We start from the raw sequence: 21655 nt of genomic DNA, 5'->3' as shown, positions 1-21655 counted from the left end.
TCCCCGCCAAGAGGTTCTCCCTCTGCCCCTTCCTCCTCGGCTCATGCATGCTCACTCACTCTCTCTTTCTCTCACTCATAAACAAACAAACAAACAAACAAACAAACAAACAAATAAATGAAATCTTAAAAGAGAAAAAAGAAGAATCTACAACTCAGGGAGGTCTGGCTGGCTCAGATAATAGAGCATGTGACTCTTGATCTCCAAGTTGTGAGCCGAGCCCCAGGTTGAATGTAGAGATTACTTAAAAAATAAAATCTTTTAAGAAAAGTCTCCCAGGGATGCCTGGGTGGCTCGGTGGTTGAGCCTTTGGCTCAGGGAGTGATCCTGGAGTCCTGGGATTGAGTCCCAGACATCAGGCTCCCCGCATGAAGCCTGTGTCTCCCTCTGCCTATGTCTCTGCCTCTCTCTGTCTCTAATTAATTAATTAATTAATTAATTAATTTTAAAAAAGGTCTCCCAGTTCCAGACCCCCAGTTCTCTTGGTCAAAGGCAACTACTGTTACATATTTCTTTTTTTTTTTGTTACATATTTCTGTACGCTTTCAGAAATGTTCTCTGTGTATACGTGTAGGAATAAGAATATGCTATATAGGGACAGCTGGGTGGCTCAGCAGTTGAGCATCTGCCTTCAGCTCAGGGTGTGATCCCAGAGTCCCAGGATCAAGTCCCACATCAGGATCCCTGCATGGAGTCTGCTTCTCCCTCTATGTCTCTGCCCCAACATCCCATCTCTCATGAATAAATAAATAAAAATCTTCTTTAAAAAAGAGAAAATATGCTATATAAATTTTTCTGCGTTTACATTTTTCCACTTAGTATATCTTCGAGAAATTTCCATAAGACGACATATAAGCCATTGCCATTGTTTTTAACAGCTGTATAGTATTCAAATGTATGTACCATAATTTAGCTAATGAGCCACTGGAATATTTATCAAAAATATAGACTGTAAGAGTATACCCCAGACTAAATCAGAATCTGCAAGCATGAGGCCCAGGAATGCGTGCTTTTTACAAGTTCCCCAGGTAATGCCAACAAGGCTGGCCTACACCCTCCTGACATCTCATTGTGAGCTCTGTCCTATTGCTAGGTCAGTCTCCTATCACACACTGCACTACATGAGCCAAAATATCCTCCTAGAAGTTAAAACTAGAGGCCTGCAGAGTGCTTTGGCAACCCAGAGACATGTTTCATTTGGTCTACACAGTGTTTTAAAAAGGAATTTAAAATAATGGACATGAGGCACCTGCATGGCTCAATTGGTTAAGCGTCCAACTCTTGATCTCAGCTTAGATCTTGATCTCAGGGTTGTGAGTTCAAGCCCTGTGTTGAGTTCCATGCTAGATGTGGAGCCTACTTAAAAATAAATAAGCAAACAATAAATTAATAATGGATAATATTTAACATTTGGAAGGTTTCACATTAAAAACTGGGATTTTCAGCCTCTTGGAAATTTAGAAGATCTAGCCTTACTGGCTCCCTTTCCTACCCAAGAGCGACAAATGTGCCTAACCCTTCTAGAGCCTGTGCCCATTGACTCCACTCGGTCCTGCAGGCATCTGACTTTGTGAGTTCAACAGGTCCCTGCTGTCACAGAATCTCCTCTGAGCTCTTAGTAATACGACCTCCCCCCAGAAATTTCCCTTCATCTTGATCAGAAGATATTTTTTAAGTCACATGAAAATGGTCATTTCACAAAATACAAAACCAAGGGGTTTGCCTTTCTCCCTTTGACAATATCCTTTCATACCACCCCCTGGCATCATTAGGACTTCTAAAAAAGGGAAATCAAACTGAGTTCTTAAGGCCTGGGCTCCTGGTCTCAGCTCTAATCAGTAACGCACCATTATAGACCAGTCATTTAAATTTTCTGGGCCTCGGCTCCCTAACCTGGAATATTAAATGTTTGAATGATTTGACCTTTAAAGAATCCAGCTCTAAGCCTCCACAAAATAGACCTAATTGCAGATGACTAGAAAATACTGTATTTTTTTAAAAGATTTTATTTATTCATAGAGACACAGAGAGAGAGGGGGGTGGGGGGCAGAGGCACAGGCAGAGGGAGAAGCAGGCTCCACGCAGGGAGCCCGATGTGGGACTCGATCCGGGATCTCCAGGAACGCGCCCTGGGCCAAAGGCAGGTGCCAAACCGCTGCGCCACCCAGGGATCCCTACCTTTTCTTTTTAAAGTACATTAACAGGGCCTCCTCATGTAAGATGAGAATGCTATTTTATGACTTTTATGATTGTATTCTGGAATTCCTGTGAAAATCAGCTAGAATCATGTAAATGTTCAAAACCTATTTCTGGCTCTTTCCATAGGAACTGTAAAAATATCTGCTCTCCCCTCCTTCTCCAGGAGGTGCTTTTGAGGATCAAGTGAGCTGGTGCCTGGAAAAACCCTAGGAAAAGCAAAAGTGTTACAGTGTTCCATACTATAAGTTGGGCCAACTGTTAAACAGATTCTTTTGGACCACAATTACAAGAGCAAGACAAGTCATCCTCTTTTTTTTCCTTTTTTAAAAAATTTTATTTATTTATTTGAGAGTGAGACAGAGAATGAGAGGGCACAATCAGGGGGAGTGTCAGGGGGAGGGGAGAAGCAAGCTCCCTACTGAGCAGGGAGCCGTCCCCCCAATCTCAGGGTTATGATCTGAGCCAAAGGCTTAATTTAACGGACTGAGCCACACACAGACCCCAAAGAAAGTCATCCTGAAAAAGTGATGCCCAGTATATTAATGAACTTGGTTGGTGGGTATGTTAAACTGCTTAAGTGAACATGCAAATCATAACTTGGTGTGGAAATATGCAAACTGTACTATTTAAAAAGTACCCAATTAATTATTCCACTTATTACCACTGGGCCTAGTAAAACTCAGAAAACTTTATTTTTTTAAGATTTTAAGATTCATGAGAGACACAGAGAGAGAGAGAGAGAGGGGCAGAGGCACAGGCAGAGGGAGAAGCAGGCTCCATGCAGGGAGCCCGACATGGGACTCAACCCTGGGTCTCCAGGATCAGGCCCTGGCCGAAGGCAGCACTAAACCGCTGAGCCACCCGGGCAGCCCCTCAGAAAACTTTACCAGCAGCTAAAAGTACGTTTCAACATAGCTATGCAACTAGTATTTCATTAAAATAAATTAGTAAAGGCTCATTTAATATCTTCTCAATTATTTTCCAAATGACCCAACTCATTTCATTTCCATAGTTTTCTAGATACCGATATTATACTTACTGATTTGGATCTGATCCATAATCCACCAGAACATCAACTAATTTCGTAAGGCCTAATAATGCTGCAACAAAAAGTGCAGTCTGGCCCAGAGAATTTACCGCATCAATATAAATTCCTGCAAAACAAATGCAAAAATCAATACGAATATCAGAATACAAACTAAAATTCACACGTGATTATTACTACAAGCTTTTCCTAAATACCAAAAAACACCTTCATTTACACCGGACAAGCGAGACACAGAAACCAACCATAGTATCTTAAAATACTAGCATGTTATCCCACTAACAACCTCAACGCACATCTTAAATGACTTAAAACACCTTCTAAACCCCTTCGAGCTGCTTTTGGGAACAAAAAAATGAAGAAACCACTCAGACTGCGTTCTCTCCCTCTTGCTCCTCCAATGGAGAAGAAGAACGATCATCAATTGCAATTGGCAGTTGCATAAGCAACACCAAAAGCAGGCTTCACGCTCAGGAGAGAACACTGCGCCTCCTCCTCGTGGTTTCGGGTACCCTACACGTTCAGAGAAACTTCTCTAGTAACAAACTATAGAAATGATCCCTGAAAGTATAGTCTTAACCATACACGCCGCGACTTTCCGGAGTGGAAGAAACTCACACACATATCACTAATGGTGACTTTTCCTAACATCACTAACTCCCCCAGATGCAAATTAGCAAGTGTTTTCCAAAAAAAATTGTTCCGTTACCAAAGTTAGACAAAGCGTTTTTTAGTATGCTGCGTTTCAAAAGACATTTCAAGTTATCACTTAATTAACATACGCCTGATAAGCCGCCAATCGCAGAGCATTTTCCCACTCACCCCTCCCACCCTGTTGCCGGGCAGTTCCGCCTCCTCAGGTTTACGTAGACCCTGACGACTGCAAAGCGCGCCGGAACTTCAGCACAAGCCTCAGTTTAGACCGACGGTGAAAGTGAGGAGTCGTTTTGCGGAAGAAACGTAAGTGGATGATGAAACCGATGACCCAAAGCCAAAGACTTAGATTCACAAAGCACTCCTGGTTTTTAAACTTAATCCCGTGATCTAAATACCAAATAAATGTTCTTTTGGATTTTTTTAACAAATCAAAGAATTATTTAATAAGTATGTTTAAATAAGCAGAATACATAATTCTGCTTAAAGCTTCAGGAGCCCTCAGCTCTTGGGATAAAAACAAAACTCCCTGTTGGGCTGGTTGAGAGACAGGGGCACCCAAAATGGCGGACGTCTCAAATTGGGTCAAGATGGCTGATCTTCCCGCCAAAGCAGTCATGACCAGCACGTCATCTCCAGTAAATCGAAGCCTAGATGGGAAACCGAAACTTTCCATCTGGGACTTTCCTGCCAGGGACCACCCCCATCGTCCCGGCCACCTCTCCGAGTCATGTAACCTCGCCCGGGAGCGCTCCCCATTAAAGCACTCTCGGGCCTACTGCCTGTCCCTGCCGTTTTTGTTTTTATCATCTCTCCCCCGTTCATTTGGGAAAAAAAACCTAACACTCCCCATAGCTTACCGGGACGTCCATGGTGTGACCCACACACCTGATAGCTCTCCAGCCGCCTTTTGCACCAAATTCCCTCTCACTTCAGCCATACTGAACTTCCAGCCCTTTTACTCACCACATTCCCTTCTGTCTCAGAGCCTTTGCACAAGCTGTTCTCTTGGCCAGGAATTTTCTCCCAATCCCTTCTCCAACTTAACTTCCACTTCATCATTTTGACATTTGTCCAAGTGTCATTGTCTCAGAGAACCCTTCTTTGACCTTAACCAGATACTCTTCTCTATGATTATTTGACTAATGCCTGCTCTTTGCATGAGACTAAATCTCGGAAGGGCAGAGACTATGAAATGACCTTGTATACCCACAATATCCCAAACACGTGGTACTAAATGAATGAATCCAAGCAAAGGTGTCTAGCGCAGAGAACTGGGCAAGATAGGGGTCATTAACATTGTAATCCACCATTGTAAAGCCACTGGGAGAAGTGAGTCACAAAACATCCTACCTAAAGAGACAGCTGAGGATGGAGCCCTGAGGCCCACTAACATCTTAAAGGGCAAGCGGAAAGGACAAAGCCAAAATGTAGGGAGAGAAAGAAGCCAAAGAGGAAAGAGAAAAACCTGGAACAAATGGGTCACGGTGACAAGGGAGGTAAGAGTTCAAAAAGGAAGATGAATCAACAGCATCAGATTGAAGAAATCTAGTTAGGATCAGTGTTCTTGATGAAAGCAATGCATCTAGTGGGGTTCACATTTCTTACAGCTCAGGTCTGTGTTACAAATATTTGTGGCATGTCTTCTTCCCTACCACACTGTCTCCCCTAACCTTCAGGGCAGAAATTGCCAAATTTATCTCTCTTCCGTGCCAGGTAAACTTACTTGACCAACACAAGCAAGCCTAAGAGCAGAGAATAGCAGCAAAGAACCATGTGGGAAGACAATTCTCCACTGTTGGCTCCTGTGTCTACATGTCAGGAAAGTGAGGCACTAACTAATCTGTGTTCTAGACTATCTTTTTGAAGATGTTTATATACCAAACTTTGGAAGACAGAGTATCTTCCTTTAGAGCAAAGTGCAGGAATGCTGACTTAATAAGCCCAGTATAATAAAGATAATTGCTTCTTCTGGAGCAAAGGACATACTGTCCGTTATAGAAGATTTGGGCACCCCAAGCTCAGGGTGCTTCTGTAAAGCAACCCACCACCGGTACAATGTTATATAGCCTTCTGCATGGCTCTGTGGGAATTAGGGCTTAAGGAACCATCACCCCAAAAGCTAAAAGTCTGGCTACTGCTGTTGCTTTAAGTAATAAACTATCATCCAGGAATCTCCTGTCTTCTGCCTGCCTCCATACACCTGAAGCAAGCTAATTTGTAAAGTCGCAGATTATTAATTCTTGACATGAACACCATTTAGGGAAGCTGACTGGTTAATCCCTGGGGCTCACAAAGTAAAAAATTAAGTCAACCAGGACCTCCCAAGGCTTAAGGAAACACTTAGGGGGGCAATAAGCAATAATTTAGAAGATACAGATGGCTGCAGAGAGAAATTGGTTGAAAAACCCTGTCCCCACAATTTACATAACAGCCTTTTGGTGATTTCCTAGTAGAAAACATTTATTCATTAATTTACTCATTCAAAAAATACTTATTTCAGGGCAGCCCATCATGTTGTGACTGATATAAAGGTTATCAATATAAGTCCCCCAAGAAGTGACTAAAGGCAGCTTTGACATAGTACAAAAACTGACTTAAACATAAAGAGGGGATCCCTGGGTGGCTCAGCGGTTTAGCACCTGACTTTGACGCAGAGCGTGGTCCTGGAGTCCCGGGATCGAGTCTAACATTGGGCTCCCTGCATGGAGCCTGCTTCTCCCTCTGCCTGTGTCTCTGTCTCTCATGAATAAATAAAATCTTAAAAAAAAAAAAAAAAAAGTAAAGAGATCAGGGTTCAAGTGTGGAAGTCCTAATAATAACCCTTTTTAGCCTGGAGCCTCCAGATGAGTCAATCACCTAATCTCTAGGTCTCCTAGGAAGCAAGACCTGATATCAATAATGACGTGTGCCAGGCACTGTTCTAACTTAATCCTCACAACAGTATAGTACAATAGGAGGAAGATACTATTATCACTGTTTTATGGATAGAAAAACCAAGGTGTAGAGAGGATAAGCAATTTGCCAGAGATCACACAACAATCTGGCTCCAGAGTCCCTGCACTACAACAGACTGTCACTGTCTCCCTCTAATACTAATTCCTCAGTCTTGCTGCTCAGAATTGCAGAAGGCTTTAGTAGTTAAATAATGCTGTCCACAGCATTAAACACAAAGGGGAGATAAAGTATTAATTTCTGAGAGCAGGAAACCTAGATAGCTGTGGAAGTGGAATGATGGGATATAAAGGGAATGAGAGGGTAAAACAAATAATGTGTGTTTAGGAAGGATGGGTATTTCACCCTACTCTGCAATATTCAATAAACCAACATAAAATAGTGCCTAAGTTGAAATCGTGGAAAAACATAAACTTGCTTTGAAGCTTGAAAAACAATAAAAAATTAGAAAACACTCAGAGCTGGAGAAGAGGTGGAAATACAGACACTTTCCTAAATGCAGTTAGGACTGTGAAGTGTTATAATGCTTTTGGAAAGCAATATGGCAATATCTATGAAAAGCTGGACCCAGAAACCCCACTTTGAATATTAAAAACCCATTATGTAGGGGCACCTGGGTGCCTCAGTTGGTTAAGCATCTGTCTCTAGCTCAGGTCATGATCTCAGGTTCCTGGGATCGAGCTTGGCATGGGGCTCCCTGTTCATCGGGAATTGGACTAGAGATGAATAGGATGAACTGTTAAAAGGGAAAAGTAAGAATGTATATAGTAAAGCAGATTTTGTAAAGATAGAGTAGTTGTATCTATCCATCTATTTATCTTTGATTCCTCTGGTTAAAATAACCTCATATTACTTTTGTAATAAAACATTTTTAAGTGAGGGATGCAGTCAGCTAAGCAATGACTCTTGGTTTTGGCTCAAGACGCGGTCTCAGGGTCATGAGAGCAGCAGGGAATCTGCTTAAGATTCTCCGCCCCTCCCCTTCTATAAAAATAAATATTTTTTTAAAAACACATTTAAAAAATAAAAAAATTTTAAGGGAAAAAATATATTTTAAAGGTCACTCGAAGCATGTTCTACACATTTCCTGAGACAAAAGGAGTTTCCAGTGTCTTCTAAAAGCCATGAACTCAGGTGGAACAGTGAGACTAGAATAGTGATAATACGGGGCACCTGGATGGCTCAGCTAAGTACCTGCTTCAGCTCAGGTCATGATCCCAGGATCCTGGGATGGAGCCCTATGTTGGGCTCCCTGCTCAGTGGGGAATCTGTCCCTTTCCCTCTGCCCTTCCCCTGTTTTGTGCTCTTGCTCTCCCTCTCAAATAAATAAAATAGATTTTTAAAGATTTTATTTATTCATGAGACAGAGAGACAGAGACACAGGCAGAGGGAGAAACAGGCTCCATGCAGGGAGCCCGATGTGAGACTCGATCCCGGTACTTCAGGATCACACCCTGAGCCAAAGGCAGACGCTCAACCACTGAGCCACCCAGGTGTCCCTCAAATAAATAAAATCTTAAGAAAAAAAAAATTTTTTTTTAAGAACAGAGCTGGGCTACTGACAAGTGAAACTGAAAAGAGAAAACAGTGGTTTTACTCGCTGGCATCAGAACTGATGTACAGAATATAATGAAGCAGCAGCATTATACACTAATAATGAAACTAGCCACATCTGTCAGAATGGCTAAAATCAACACAAGAAACAACAGGTGTTGGCAAAGGATGTGGAGAAGGAACCCTTCTGCACTGTTGGTGTTAATGCAAACTGGTGCAGCCACTCTGGAAAATAGTACGGAAGTTCCTCAAAAAGTTTATAAAGGAGCTACTCTACAACCCAGCAATCCCACAACTGGGTATCTACCTAAAGAATACAAAAACATGGGCAGCCCCGGTGGCTCAGCGATTTAGCGCCGCCTTCAGCCCAGGGGATTGAGTCCCATGTCAGGCTCCCCTGCATGGAGCCTGCTTCTCCCTCAGCCTGTGTCTTGTCTCTCTGTGGCTCATGAATGAATAAATACTTTTAAAAAAAAGAATACAAAAACACTAATTCAAAAGGATACGTGCACCCCTTTATATTGCAGCATTAGTTACAATAGCCAAGACATGGAAGCAGCCCAGGTATCCAATGATTGGTGAGTGGATAAAGAAGATGTGGGGTGTGTGCATATATATATATATATATATATATATATATGTATATGAAATATTATTCATTCATAAAGAAGAAATATAGGGTGCCTGTGGCTGTCGATTAAGTGTCTGCCTTTGGCTCCGGTCATAATCCCAGGGTCCTAGGATCAAGTCCCAAGTCAGGCTCCCTGCTCAGTGGGGAGTCTGCTTTTCCCTTTGCCCCTCCCCCCTGGTTGTGACGTCTCTCTCAAATAAGTAAATAAAATCTTTGATTAAAAAAAAAAGGGGGATCCCTGGGTGGCGCAGCGGTTTGGCGCCTGCCTTTGGCCCGGGGCGCGATCCTGGAGACCCGGGATCGAATCCCACGTCGGGCTCCCGGTGCATGGAGCCTGCTTCTCCCTCTGCCTATGTCTCTGCTGCTCTCTCTCTCACTGTGTGCCTATCATAAATAAATAAAATTTAAAAAAAAAAAAAAAAAAAGGAAATCTTGCCATTTACAACAACTTGGAGTATAATGTTAAGCTAAATAAGCCAGTCAGAAAAATACTAATACCCTATGATTTCACTCACATGCAGGTCCTAGGAAACAAAACAAGTTGGGACCCTGGGCGGCTCTGTAGTTGAGCATCTGCCTTCAGCTTAGGTCATGATCCAGGGGTCCTGGGATTGAGTCCTGCATCAGGTTCCCCACAGGGAGCCTGCTTCTCCCTCTGCCTCTATGTCTCTGCCTCTCTCTCTTTCATGAATAAATAAAAAAAACTACAAAGGGGAAAAAAGAGAGACAAAGAAACAGACTCTTAACTATAGAGAACACACTGATGATCACCAGAAGGGAGGTGGGGGGCGGGGAATGGGTGAAATAGGAGATGGGAATTAAAGAGTGCACTTGTAATGAGCACAGGAGTGTATGGAGTTCTCCGTATCAGTACTGTACTGTACTATTGAAACTAATATAACACTGTATGCTAACTGGAATTAAAATAAATACTTTAAAAAAGATATCCTAATTCAGTGCTTAAAGTGAGGAAGCTTACAAGGTAGTAACATGGGAATTTTTTTTCCCATGAAACAAAGAGTGGTGCAAAGCAATAAGCAATAAAATGATCAGTTAAACTATAGAATACACTGCCTAAAGTTTTGGCAATAAAAAAAATTTTATGAAATTTTCAAGGACTTAGAAACATGAGTGTCCTGGTATGCCTGGGTGGCTCAGTGGTTGAGCGTCTTCTGGTTTTGGCTCAGGTCATGAGATTGAGTCCTGCATCAGGGTCCCCACAGGGAGCCTGCTTCTCTCTCTGCCTATGTCTCTGCCTCTCTCTGTGTCTCTCACGAATAGATAAAAAAAAATCTTAAAAAAAACCAACATGAGTGTCCAAGTTCAAAGACCCCACTAGTACACATCACAAAAGAGATAAACAGATTTATGCTGAAGTAATCCCATGACATTTCAGAAGACCAGGGATAAAGAGAAGAACATTAAATACTCCAGAGTGAGAAGACCACTTCACATAGAAAAATCAACAATCCTAATAGCATCAGGGTTCTCAATAACAAGATTGAAGCTAAAATACAACAATGATAGGATAGCTTCAAATCCTGGGGGAAATTTATTTCAACCTAGAATTTTGTGCCTTCCAAATTACCAAGCAGGTATGAGGATGGGGGGGAAAACACTTCAGATTTTCCTATTTCTTTTTTTTTTTTTCATATTTCAAAGTAATTACCTTCAGTGCACCCTTTTTCTTTGTTTCAGTAAAATGTAAGAATGGACTAAGATAGAGGAGTGGAATCTAGAAAAGACGAGTTGCAACTCAAGCTAAGGGAATTCCCAAAATGGTGGCTAAGAGAAAATCATGAGCTCAAGTTGTTTTGGAGAGAGAGGTTCAGCTTGGAGCAGAAGAGTAGAGAAATGGCTTCAATAAAATATCAAAACCAAGAGATTATAAATTTGTTACTAAAAAAAATGAAAGTGTTCTAAAGAATTATTAGAATGGCAAGAGTTCATTGATTTACATAAAACTAAAAAAGCGTCCATTTTACTTTTTTAAGATATTTTATTTATTTTAAGATTTTATTTATTTATTCATTAGAGACACAGAGAGAGAGAGACAGAGACATAGGCAGAGGGAGAAGCAGGCTCCATGCAGGAAGCCCCACGTGGGACTTGATTCTAGGTCTCCAGGATCACACCCTGGGCTGAAGGCAGCACTAAACCGCTGAGCTACCTGGGCTGCCCAAGGTGTCCATTTTAACTCCAGGTAGTCTGAAACTAGATTTGTCAACTTTGCAGCTCCTGTCAGAAGTCTGTTTCTTAAAGGAGAGATTTTTCAGACTTTGAGCCCAAGACTTTGAGCTCCCAGGGACTGTGGATAACTTTTTCATCTCTAAAGGCAGTAGGTACTCCTGGGTCCTTTCATAGCTGTTAACAGTGGAAGTGCTGCACCAAAGCTTTCAGCTCTCTCCCACAGGGTCTGTAAGCATGAGAACCCTGGATCTGTGGACAAAGTCCAGTGCAATAATGCTGAGATTGGTTGTAAATCATTTTACCTGGAAATAACCAAATTACTTAAGTGGGTATGTGATTATACTCAGATTCATCTGGGCATCCTGTGGAAAGTGTAAAAATAAAGATGGAAAAGGAATGGAAATACTGTCAGGAGGAAGACATCTTTAATTCTCATCCCTCCCTTCTTTCATTCATTCAATAACAGAAAAACAACAATGCTGGGAGCACCTGGGTGGCTTATATGGTTAAGGGTCTGCCTTCTGCACAGGTGATGATCTCCAGGTCCTGGGATCGAGCCTAGCAGGGAGCCTGCTTCTCCATCGCCCTCTGTCTCTCCCCCTGCTTGTGCTCTCTCAAATGAATAAAAACAAAACAAAGCTCTGGGGTTCCTGAGGCTCAGTTGGTTAAGCAAACCAACTCTTGATTTCAGCTCAGGTCTTGAGATAGAGCCCCTCATGTGGAGTCCACTTAAGATTCTCTCCCTAGGGATCCCTGGGTGGCGCAGCGGTTTAGCGCCTGCCTTTGGCCCAGGGTGCGATCCTGGAGACCCGGGATCGAATCCCACGTCGGGCTCCCAGTGCATGGAGCCTGCTTCTCCCTCTGCCTATGTCTCTGCCTCTCTCTCTCTCTCTGTGACTATCATAAATAAATAAAAGTTAACGGAAAAAAAAATTGAAATATTTAAAAAAAAAAAAAAGATTCTCTCCCTAATCTCCTTAAAAAAAAAAAAAAAAAAAAGCAACTCAGGATTATATCCCATGGCTCAAGATAAACTGAAGAAGGCCCAAACAAGGGCAGCCCCGGTGGCGCAGCGGTTTGGTGCTGCCTGCAGCCTGGGGTGTGATCCTGGAGACCCTGGATTGAGTCCCACATCAGGCTCTCTGCATGGTGCCTGCTTTTCCCTCTGCCTGTGTCTCTGCCCCTCTCTCTGTGCCAATAAATAAATAAAATCTTAAAAAAAAAAAAAAAAAGGTCCAAACAAGACACAGGGAGTTCCTTGAAGAAAAGAAGAGGGACACCCTGGGTGGCTCAGTGGTTGAGCATCCACCTTTGGCTCAGGTTGTGATCCCCGGGTTCCCGGATTGTGTCCCGCATCCAGCTCCCCACAGGGAGCCTGCTTGTCTCCACCTCTCTCTGTGTGTCTCATGAATAAATAAATGAAATCTTAAAAAGAAAAGAAAAAAGAAAAGAAAAAGCCTCACATGCCAAAAGGAACAACTATTTTTTTTAAAAGATTTTTTATTCATAGAGACAGAGAGAGAGAGAGGCAGAGACACAGACAGAGGGAGAAGCAGGCATCATACAGAGAGCCTGATGTGGGACTCGATCCAGGGTCTCCAGGATCATGCCCTGGGCTGCAGGCAGCGCTAAACCACTGCGCCAGGGGCTGCCCAGGAAGAACTATTTTTAAAAATATTTTATTTATTCATGAGAGACAGAGAGAGAGAGAGGCAGGCAGAGCTACTTACAGAGCAAGGTTAATAAAATGCCTTCAATTAAACCAAGGGAAAACACAAGCCCCTCAGACAGTGTGTCTCTTGTCTCTTAATCCCCCAAAGAGGAAAAGAACTATCATCAAGGGGAAATGAGCAGCTAGCTTCTCTTCCTCATGGTTTTGAGTACTCAACACATTCAGAGATACTTCTCTAGTAATAAACTATAGACATGATCCCTGAAAGTATAGTCTACCTTGAACTTGCAGCTTCCATTGGCAGCCACAGAGTCTTTACTAATGAATGGCAAGATAGTTGCCCTATTTCTGATTCTACTGGAAAAAGAGAGGTTTTATAATACAATCTTTCAAATACTATCACTTAAAAACACATTATAGTGTTTTAAGTGGATATTCAAGATTTTAAAAAAATTTATAGTCATGCTCAATTAACATAATACTGAATGACAGCCAATCATAGCCTACATCTTTAAAGTCTAGGAGGCATTCCCTCCACAGTTCTAGTAAAGCAGCCTCACGGGATCCCTGGGTGGCGCAGCGGTTTGGCGCCTGCCTTTGGCCCAGGGCGCGATCCTGGAGACCCAGGATCGAATCCCACGTCGGGCTCCCGGTGCATGGAGCCTGCTTCTCCCTCTGCCTATGTCTCTGCATCTCTCTCTCTCTCTCTGTGACTATCATAAATAAATTAAAAAAAAAAAAAATAAAAAAAAAAAAAAAAAAGCAGCCTCACCCCTGAAAGCAAAAGGAAATGACAGGCCTTGGCCTTTGCTAGTGAGAAGCAAGCTGATTCAAGTGATTAATAAACATTAGCAGCTGTGTGAAATGGCTGTCCTAAGAGTTTGGCTTTCAAATGCTGGTAGGGACAGGGCATCATGACTGTGGCAGGGAGAGGATCTGGGTGGCTGAGAACCAATGCCTAAAAACAAAGCCTTTGGGATTCTTACCATACTTTTGCAATACCTGTTCACATTTTTTGAGTAGGTATGTATGTGTGTGTGTGTGTGTGTGTGTGTGTATTTTTGAAAGCTCTATGGCCAATGTGGGGCTTGAAACTTGCAACCCTGAGATTAAGAGTTGCATGCTTTACAGACTGAGCCAGCCAGGTACCTCACCTTTCAAGTTTTTAAAACTAGTTGTTTAGTGAAGTTGACATTATTTTGAAAGAGGATTTTGCCTGCCTCCATTTTGACCTCAAACTTTTTTTTCCTAAGATTTTAAAGATTTTAAGTAATCTCTCCACCCAATATGAGGCTCAAACTTACAACCTAGAGATCAAGAATCACATGCTCTGACTGAGCCAGCCATGCACCCATTACCTCAAAGTTCTTTTTTTTTTTTTTTTGTAGATTTTATTTATTTATTCATGAGAGACAGAGAGAGAGGCAGAGACACAGGCAAAGGGAAAAAAGCAGGCTCCCTGTGAGGAGCCCGATGGCGAGACTCGATCCCAGGACCCCAGGATCACAACCAGAGCCAAAGGCAGACGCTCAACCACTGAGCCACCCAGGCACCGCGACCTCAAACTTTTTAATTAAGTTTTTTGTTTCGGTTTATCTCTTAACTCAGGCAAAAGACCCTGCAGAAAAACATATAACCGGGGCAGCCCGGGTGGCTCAGTGGTTTAGTGCCACCTTCAGTTCAGGGCGTGATCCTGGGGATCCAGGATCGAGTCCCACATCAGGCTCACTGTGTGGAGCCTGCTTCTCCTTCTGCCTCTCTCTCCCTCTCTGTCTCTCATGAATAAATAAATAAAATCTTAAAAAGAAAAGAAAAGAAAAGAAAAGAAAAGAAAGAAAAGAAAAGAAAAGAAAAGAAAAGAAAAGAAAAACATATAACCTGTTGGGAATCAAAACTACTTCCTCAAGCAACAAGGATTGCCCTGAGCCAGTAAGACCCCACCCAGGACTGATTCTACAACAATAATCCATTTAACCTTCACTGCCTACCTGCATGTATCCACCCACCTTTGCCCTCCATTTTCCTTATATAAACCTGGAAGTATTGGGGGCATTTTGGAGATCTTAGACAAGTCTTAGACACTAGTTTGCTGTCTTCCCAGTGTTGGCCTCACTTAAATTCCTTTCTTGTTCTACTACCACTTGTTTCTCTGCCTTTGGGTTTTGTCAGTGACAAGTGGCTGAACCGGGGTCTGTTTAGGACCCCTCACAGCCAGATGTTCTTGCACCCCTCATATCCCTGCGTACTGACTACAACTTGAGTGCCAACTCAACAATATTTATTATTTATTGAGGGCTTGCCAGGTACCAGGTGTTATTCTAAATGTTATTCTAAATTAGATAAGTGCAATTGTTAATCATCCCAGTTTTATGGATGGAGAAACTAAGAGAAAGATTAGGTAACTTGCCATAGGTCATAAAGCTGTTAGAGGGATCCCTGGGTGGCGCAGCGGTTTGGCGCCTGCCTTTGGCCCAGGGCGCGATCCTGGAGACCCGGGATCGAATCCCACATCAGGCTCCCGGTGCATGGAGCCTGCTTCTCCCTCTGCCTATGTCTCTGCCTCTCTCTCTCTCACTGTGTGCCTATCATAAATTAAAAAAAAATAATAATAAAGCTGTTAGATTGGGACGCCTGGGTGGCTCAGTGGTTGAGCATCTGCCTTTGGCTCAGGGCATGATCCCAGAGTCCCGGGATCGAGTCCCACATCAGGCTTCCTGCATGGAGCTTGCTTCTCCCTCTGCCTATGTCTCTGCTTCTCTCTGTGTGTGTCTCTCATGAATAAACAAATAAAATCTTAAAAAAAAAAAAAAAAAGCTGTTAGATAGCAGAGCTGGTTGGTTACTTAACCATTACCCCACTTTATCCCACTTTGCTATGTTTGCTATTATCCCATTTTGCTATATACTAGGTACTGGGCATACAGAGGTATGAGGTGAGTAAAGGTCCCCACTCTCACACTGAGCTTACATTCTAGTGAGGGAGAAATATGACAGCAACAAATACTTAAGAGGATGTTAGATAATGAGGCATGCCAAGGACATGTTGAAACAGAGAGAGATTGATGGCTACTTTAGATTTGGGTGGTCAAAGAAGGCCTCTCTTTTGAGATTACGTTTTACACAGAGAAAGCTAATGCAAGGGCAGCCCCGGTGGTGCAGTGGTTTAGCACCGCCTGCAGCCCAGGGTGTGATCCTGGAGATGGGGGATCGAGTCCCACGTCCGGCTCCCTGCTTGGAGCCTGCTACTCCCTCTGCCTGTGTCTCTGCCTCTCTCTGTCTCTATGAATAAATTAAAACTCTAAAAAAAAAAAAAAACTAATGCAAATACTTAAAGAAGGGAACAAAGTAGTATGTTCTGGCAACTTGGAGACAGCTGGAGAGTATAAGGGTCTGAGGAAGAAGGGAGGTGCAGACAGGGGCCAGATATCTGCGAGTTTTCTAAGCAAGGATGAGGGCAAAGGAGTTTGGATTTTAAGTGTGTAGGGAAGCCACTGAGAGGTTTAAGGCTGTGGAGACCAGTTTTGAGGCCACTGCCTCCGGTGTCTGTGGGAGAGATTATGGTGGCTTGCATTGGGTATATGTAGCAAGGAAGAAGGAGAAATTGGGTTATTCTGGAAGTTGAGTCAATAGGTCACACTGATGGACTTGCTGAGGGTGGGTGACAGAAAGAGGTTTCAAAGGTGTTAAGTTGGTTTGTGCCTGGAACAACTTGGTGCTGCTAACAGAAGACTGAAGAAGAGACAGGGATTTAACATCTAAGGGAAGGGCTTTTTCAGAATAGGGAAAGGGAGCATTCAACCACTCTTCTTGTTTTATCTAATTTAACCCTTGCAATAATCCCATGTGTTGATGCTATTCTTTTTTTTTTTAAGATTTATTTATTATTTATGATAGACATAGAGGGGTGGGGCAGAGACAGGAGGAGGGAGAAGCAGGCTCCATGCCGGGAGCCTGACGTGGGACTCGATCCTGGGACTCCAGGATCGTGCCCTGGGCCAAAGGCAGGCGCTAAAACGCTGAGCCACCCAGGGATCCCTGTTGATGCTATTCTTACTACATCTACCTATGTTAGAGGGACAGACTTAGTTAAGAAATGTCCCCAGAACCCACAGCTAGTAAATATCAAACCAATGAGTCAACTCCAGAGCATACACTTCCCTCACAGCCCCCAACCTTTAAAGATGACCAAAAACTAATTTAGGTCTCAAAGTGAAAACCTGGGCACTGTAGATCCAAAAGGAGAAAATCAAGGAAGAAATACATGGTACGTAGTAGTAGCTAAAGTAGAAGAAAGAGAAATTAACTGTGATCTGGGGAGGTACTTCCAAGACCAGGAAGTAATCTCAAGGCTTCAACAGCAGGAAAGGAAAAGAGGCACACTTTCAAGAGGTGACTTTCTTCTTTCCTTCTCAATTTATTTTCTTTTAGCATTTATTTATTTAAGCAATCTCTACATCCAATGTGGGCATTCAACTCACAATCCCAAGATCAACAGCCACATGCTTTTCCAACTGAGCCAGCCAGGCACCCTTTTTAAAATTATTTTTAAATAATCTCTAGACTCACAACCTTGAGATTGACGGATGTATGCTCTACCAACTTAGCCATAGTGGCACCGCTCTTTCCTTCTTTATTCTCATCTCTCCTACCTTTCCTCACCAGCCTCCGTCAGCAATGATTTTGCCTCACACTTGGCACAGAGCTAGAAGCTATCAGTTGAAAAACCCTCACTATGGTCTCATTACATGGATAAACTGTCTGCATCTGCACTCTACATCAACTCTGGCAGATTCAAAGGCCTGCCCCTGGTGCTGCTCTCTCCTAAATCCCAATTTCCTCTGCTCTACCCAGTCCTTCCATCTGCACTCAGACTTGTTCTCCTATCTTTAATTCTCCCATCTCCCTATCTACATCCCACACCCTCACTCCCTCCCCCAACCCCTCAAATGCATATCTGACTCTATTCTCCATGACAGCTTGATCTTCTGGGAGCTCTTTCCACCCAGTGGCAAGCCCTCATATCCCTTCATTGATCAGCCCAACCCAAACCAGTTTTTGTCTCTACCACAAGACCAATAAAGTTGGGGCCACCTGGGTGGCTGCATTGGTTGGGCGTTTGCCTTTGGCTCGGGTTGTGGTCCCAGGGTCCCCGGGGGCCTGGGATGAGGCCCCACATTGGGCTCCCTGCTCGGTGGGGAGCCTGATTCTCCTTGTCCCTCTGCAACTCCCCCTGCTTGTGCTTACTCGTTCTCTCTCTCAAATAAATAAATAAAATAAAAATTTTAAAAAGACCAATAAAGTCATCACTAAATGCTGTGGATACCTATCTGCATCTTTTTTTTTTTTTAATTTTTTATTTATTTATGATAGTCACAGAGAGAGAGAGAGAGAGGCAGAGACACAGGCGGAGGGAGAAGCAGGCTCCATGCACCGGGAGCCTGATGTGGGATTCGATCCCGGGTCTCCAGGATCGCGCCCTGGGCCAAAGGCAGGCGCCAAACCGCTGCGCCACCCAGGGATCCCCCTATCTGCATCTTAATCTCTCATATGCTTTTTATATATCTCTCGGTCCCACTTTCCATTCTTGGCTTTGATCAAGCACATTCCTCTCGTACCTGTCTGGCTGCTGCTTCTCAGTCTGCTTTGGGATTTGCAACTCCTTTTGCCATTCATCCATTAAAGTTCTGAAATCTTTCCTAAATCTGCCCTAAACTGAACTCTACCATCACTTCCCACCCTATTGCCCTACCTAATTCAGTAACTCCTCCATTCTCCCCATTTTAACAAAGGGAACCATTTGCTCAAGTCATAAAATCTGACAATTAGCCTTCAGATAGCCGCTCTCACTCATACCTGTATTGAATCAATCCCCCAAGTCCTGCCAATATTATCTTTCAGATCTAATCAACTTCTCTTTCTCCATCATCACCACCACCTTCCTCCCACCTAGATTAAAGCAGCTGGTGCCTAACCAGGCCTCACACTTTGACACTTCAACCCCTGACCCAATCTAATTGCCACCACAGAGCAAATCAAGCCATTCTTTTAGTAATAAGCTTTAGAATAACAAAACACAACACCTATCTCCAGTTCTCTATCCGAGTGTTATGACTTCCAGTTATTTAACATTCTATAAAACTAAATGTAAAGTGTGCTATATTCCCTTCGCTGAGTTAAATACAGAGAAGAAAATCTATAAAATAAAGTGGCTTACGTGTATTGGGGGGAAAAATGACAAAACTTTAAAGGCGCCCAAACAGACCAATCACTTCCACATTGAACTGAAAATTTTCTCCCCAACCCAAATGAATAGTCCGCCGATACAGATCTGCTTTTATACACCGTCAAAGACCCGACAAAATAAGAACACTGAAAGAACAGCCAAAACTTCTCTTCTTCTTCTCCAGTGGCGCAGCGGTTCAGCACCGCCTGCAGCCCAGGGTGTGATCCTGGAGACCTTGGATCGTGTCCCACGTCAGGCTCCTTGCATGGAGCCTGCTTCTCCCTTTACCTGTGTCTCTGCCTCTCTCTCTGTCTCTATGAATAAATTAACAAGATCTTTAAAAAATTAAAAAAAAAAAACAAAAAATAAAAAGGTGTGTAGTAGAGTAGGCCCTGTGACAAAGCAGCTTAACGCCCCCTGCAGCCCGGGATCAAATCCCTATATCAGGCTCCCTGCTTAGAGTCAGTTCCTTTCTCTACCTGTAGGTCTCTGCATCTCTACAAATAAAGATCTTTAAAAATCTATTAAAAAAGCATAGTAAGTAAAGACCCCCACAACACAGTTAATTCCCATAGAGGGATCCCTGGGTGCGCAGCGATTTGGCGCCTGCCTTTGGCCCAGGGCGCGATCCTGGAGACCCGGGATCGAATCCCACATCGGGCTCCCGGTGCATGGAGCCTGCTTCTCCCTCTGCCTGTGTCTCTGCCTCTCTCTCTATGACTATCATAAATAAATAAAAATTAAAAAAAAAAACTTAAAAAAATAAATAATAATTCCCATAGAAATCTACCTTTAGAAACATAGGCACATAGAAGCCACTCAGATGGCATCCCTTCCTTCTAATTCCCTCCAAAAGAGGAAAAAGAACGATCATCAAGGACAAAGGGCAACACCAAAGTGACACCCAAAGCCAGCTTCACGCTCAGGAAGGAACACTGCACCTCCTCCTCGTGGTTTCTGGTACCCTACACATTCAGAGAAACTTCTCTAGTAACAAACTATAGAAATGATCCCTGAAAGTATAGTCTTGACCTTGGCTTTCGTGCCTCCGTTAGGCCTATAGCAGCCACACACTTTTTGCTAGTGGCGACACCCCCCCCCCATGTTCTTCCCCTTTCAGAAATGTCACATAAACATATTTTCAAAGTGCTATTTTATACACCACCTTTTAAAACATTATGAGTACTCTTAAGAGTCTTTTTCTTTTAGAAATTAAGTCTTCTAGTTCTTAATTAGCCTGTTAAGGACCGACAGCCAATCAGAAGCTCTTGTCGTTCTAACACTTCCGGACTAGCGTAACGGTGTAACGGTGCGCAGAGGGGCGCCAACTAGTGACCGCATCTCTTGTATTATACGCCCCGTCTAAGGGTGGAATTTTTTTTTTTTTTTAACCTCTAAGATTCTGAATTTTGAAAGCTAATTTAACACTTTTACTTTGAGACCGGCTGCTGGTTACTCACTTGTGTGGGAACCTAAGGGACACATATTGGATTCACCTGGGTGGCTTTTCAAAACAATGTATCCAGGCCAGTCCTTTTTTTTTTTTAAAGATTTTATTTATTTACTCCTGAGAGACACAGAGAGGCAGAGAGACAGGCAGAAGGAGAAGCAGGCTCTTCGCAGGGAGCCTGATGCCGTACTCGATCCCAAGAACCTCAATCAGGCCCTGAGCCAAAGGCAGATGCTCAACCTCTGAGCCACCCAGGAATCCCATCCAGGCCAGTCTTAAATGGGGAAATGTGGACGTTTTATTTTGAAAAACGATTTTTGGGGCGCCTGGGTGGCTCAGTTGTTTAGGGGTCTGTGTTTGGCTTAGGTCATGATCCCGCACTTCCAGGATCCAGTCCCACATCTGGCTCCCTGCTCCGCCAAGCGTCTGCTTCTCTCTGTCCTCCACTCATGCTCTCAGCTTTCCCAAATAAGATTTAAAAGAAAAAAGAAAAACGATTTTCCCCTGCATTTTTTAAAAAAGGATTTTATTTGAAGCGTGCACACAAGCAGGGGGAGGAGCAGAGGGAGAGGTAGAAGCAGACTCCCCATTGAGCAGGGAGCCCCAAGACCCTTAGATCAGGACCCCCCTTTAAGGCAGATGCTTAACTACTGAGCCACTGAGGCACCCCCACTTACTCTTTTTAACTGGAAAAAGTAACAACTGTAGGGTTGGGGGGGTCTGCTTTAATAGGTAATCATGTATATTTTCGTATTGTTTGTAATTTTTAAATCTTAAATTGTATCACCTTTATTTTATTATTTTTTAAAGATTTATTTATTTATTCATGAGAAACACACACACACACACACACACACACACACACACACAGAGGCAGAGACACAGGCAGAGGGAGAAGCAGGCTCCATGCAAGGAGCCCGATGTGGGACCCCATCCCAGGTCTCCAGGATCACATCCTGGGCTGCAGGTGGCGCTAAACCGCTGCACCACTGGGGCTGCCCATCACCTTTATTTTAAATATCATCAGGCCTATCTAGACAAAGATCAGGATTTTTTTAGTTTTCTTCTCGGTGCTGCTCTGTA

General features: G+C 43.2%; 1 protein-coding gene, 2 non-coding genes and 1 pseudogene across 3 annotated transcripts in view; all 4 read right to left on the bottom strand.

Moving 5' to 3' along the window:
• TEX14 (testis expressed 14, intercellular bridge forming factor) overlaps window positions 1-4054 on the bottom strand; it is a 62249-nt gene extending 58195 nt beyond the window's left edge. Inside the window, exons 1-2 of the mRNA XM_041726805.1 lie at window positions 4027-4054; window positions 3239-3353 (exon numbers count right to left, since the gene is read on the bottom strand). Coding sequence (XP_041582739.1) covers window positions 3239-3353; window positions 4027-4054 — 143 coding nt within the window. The remainder of the gene's footprint in view (window positions 1-3238; window positions 3354-4026) is intronic.
• On the bottom strand, window positions 3608-3821 carry LOC121474380. The gene has a single exon (XR_005983386.1). It is a non-coding gene; the product is annotated as a small nucleolar RNA U3 (small nucleolar RNA).
• An 8952-nt stretch (window positions 4055-13006) lies between the features above and the next one.
• LOC121474384 lies at window positions 13007-13177 on the bottom strand (annotated as a pseudogene).
• A 6759-nt stretch (window positions 13178-19936) lies between these two features.
• On the bottom strand, window positions 19937-20151 carry LOC121474382. Its single transcript, XR_005983388.1, has one exon. It is a non-coding gene; the product is annotated as a small nucleolar RNA U3 (small nucleolar RNA).
• Window positions 20152-21655: the final 1504 nt, after the last annotated feature.

This window comes from Vulpes lagopus, chromosome 12, assembly GCF_018345385.1.
Source record: "Vulpes lagopus strain Blue_001 chromosome 12, ASM1834538v1, whole genome shotgun sequence".
Classification (NCBI taxonomy): Eukaryota; Metazoa; Chordata; class Mammalia; order Carnivora; family Canidae; genus Vulpes; species Vulpes lagopus.
Note: the sequence above shows the minus strand (reverse complement) of the source record. Positions and strands in the feature narration are given on the sequence as shown.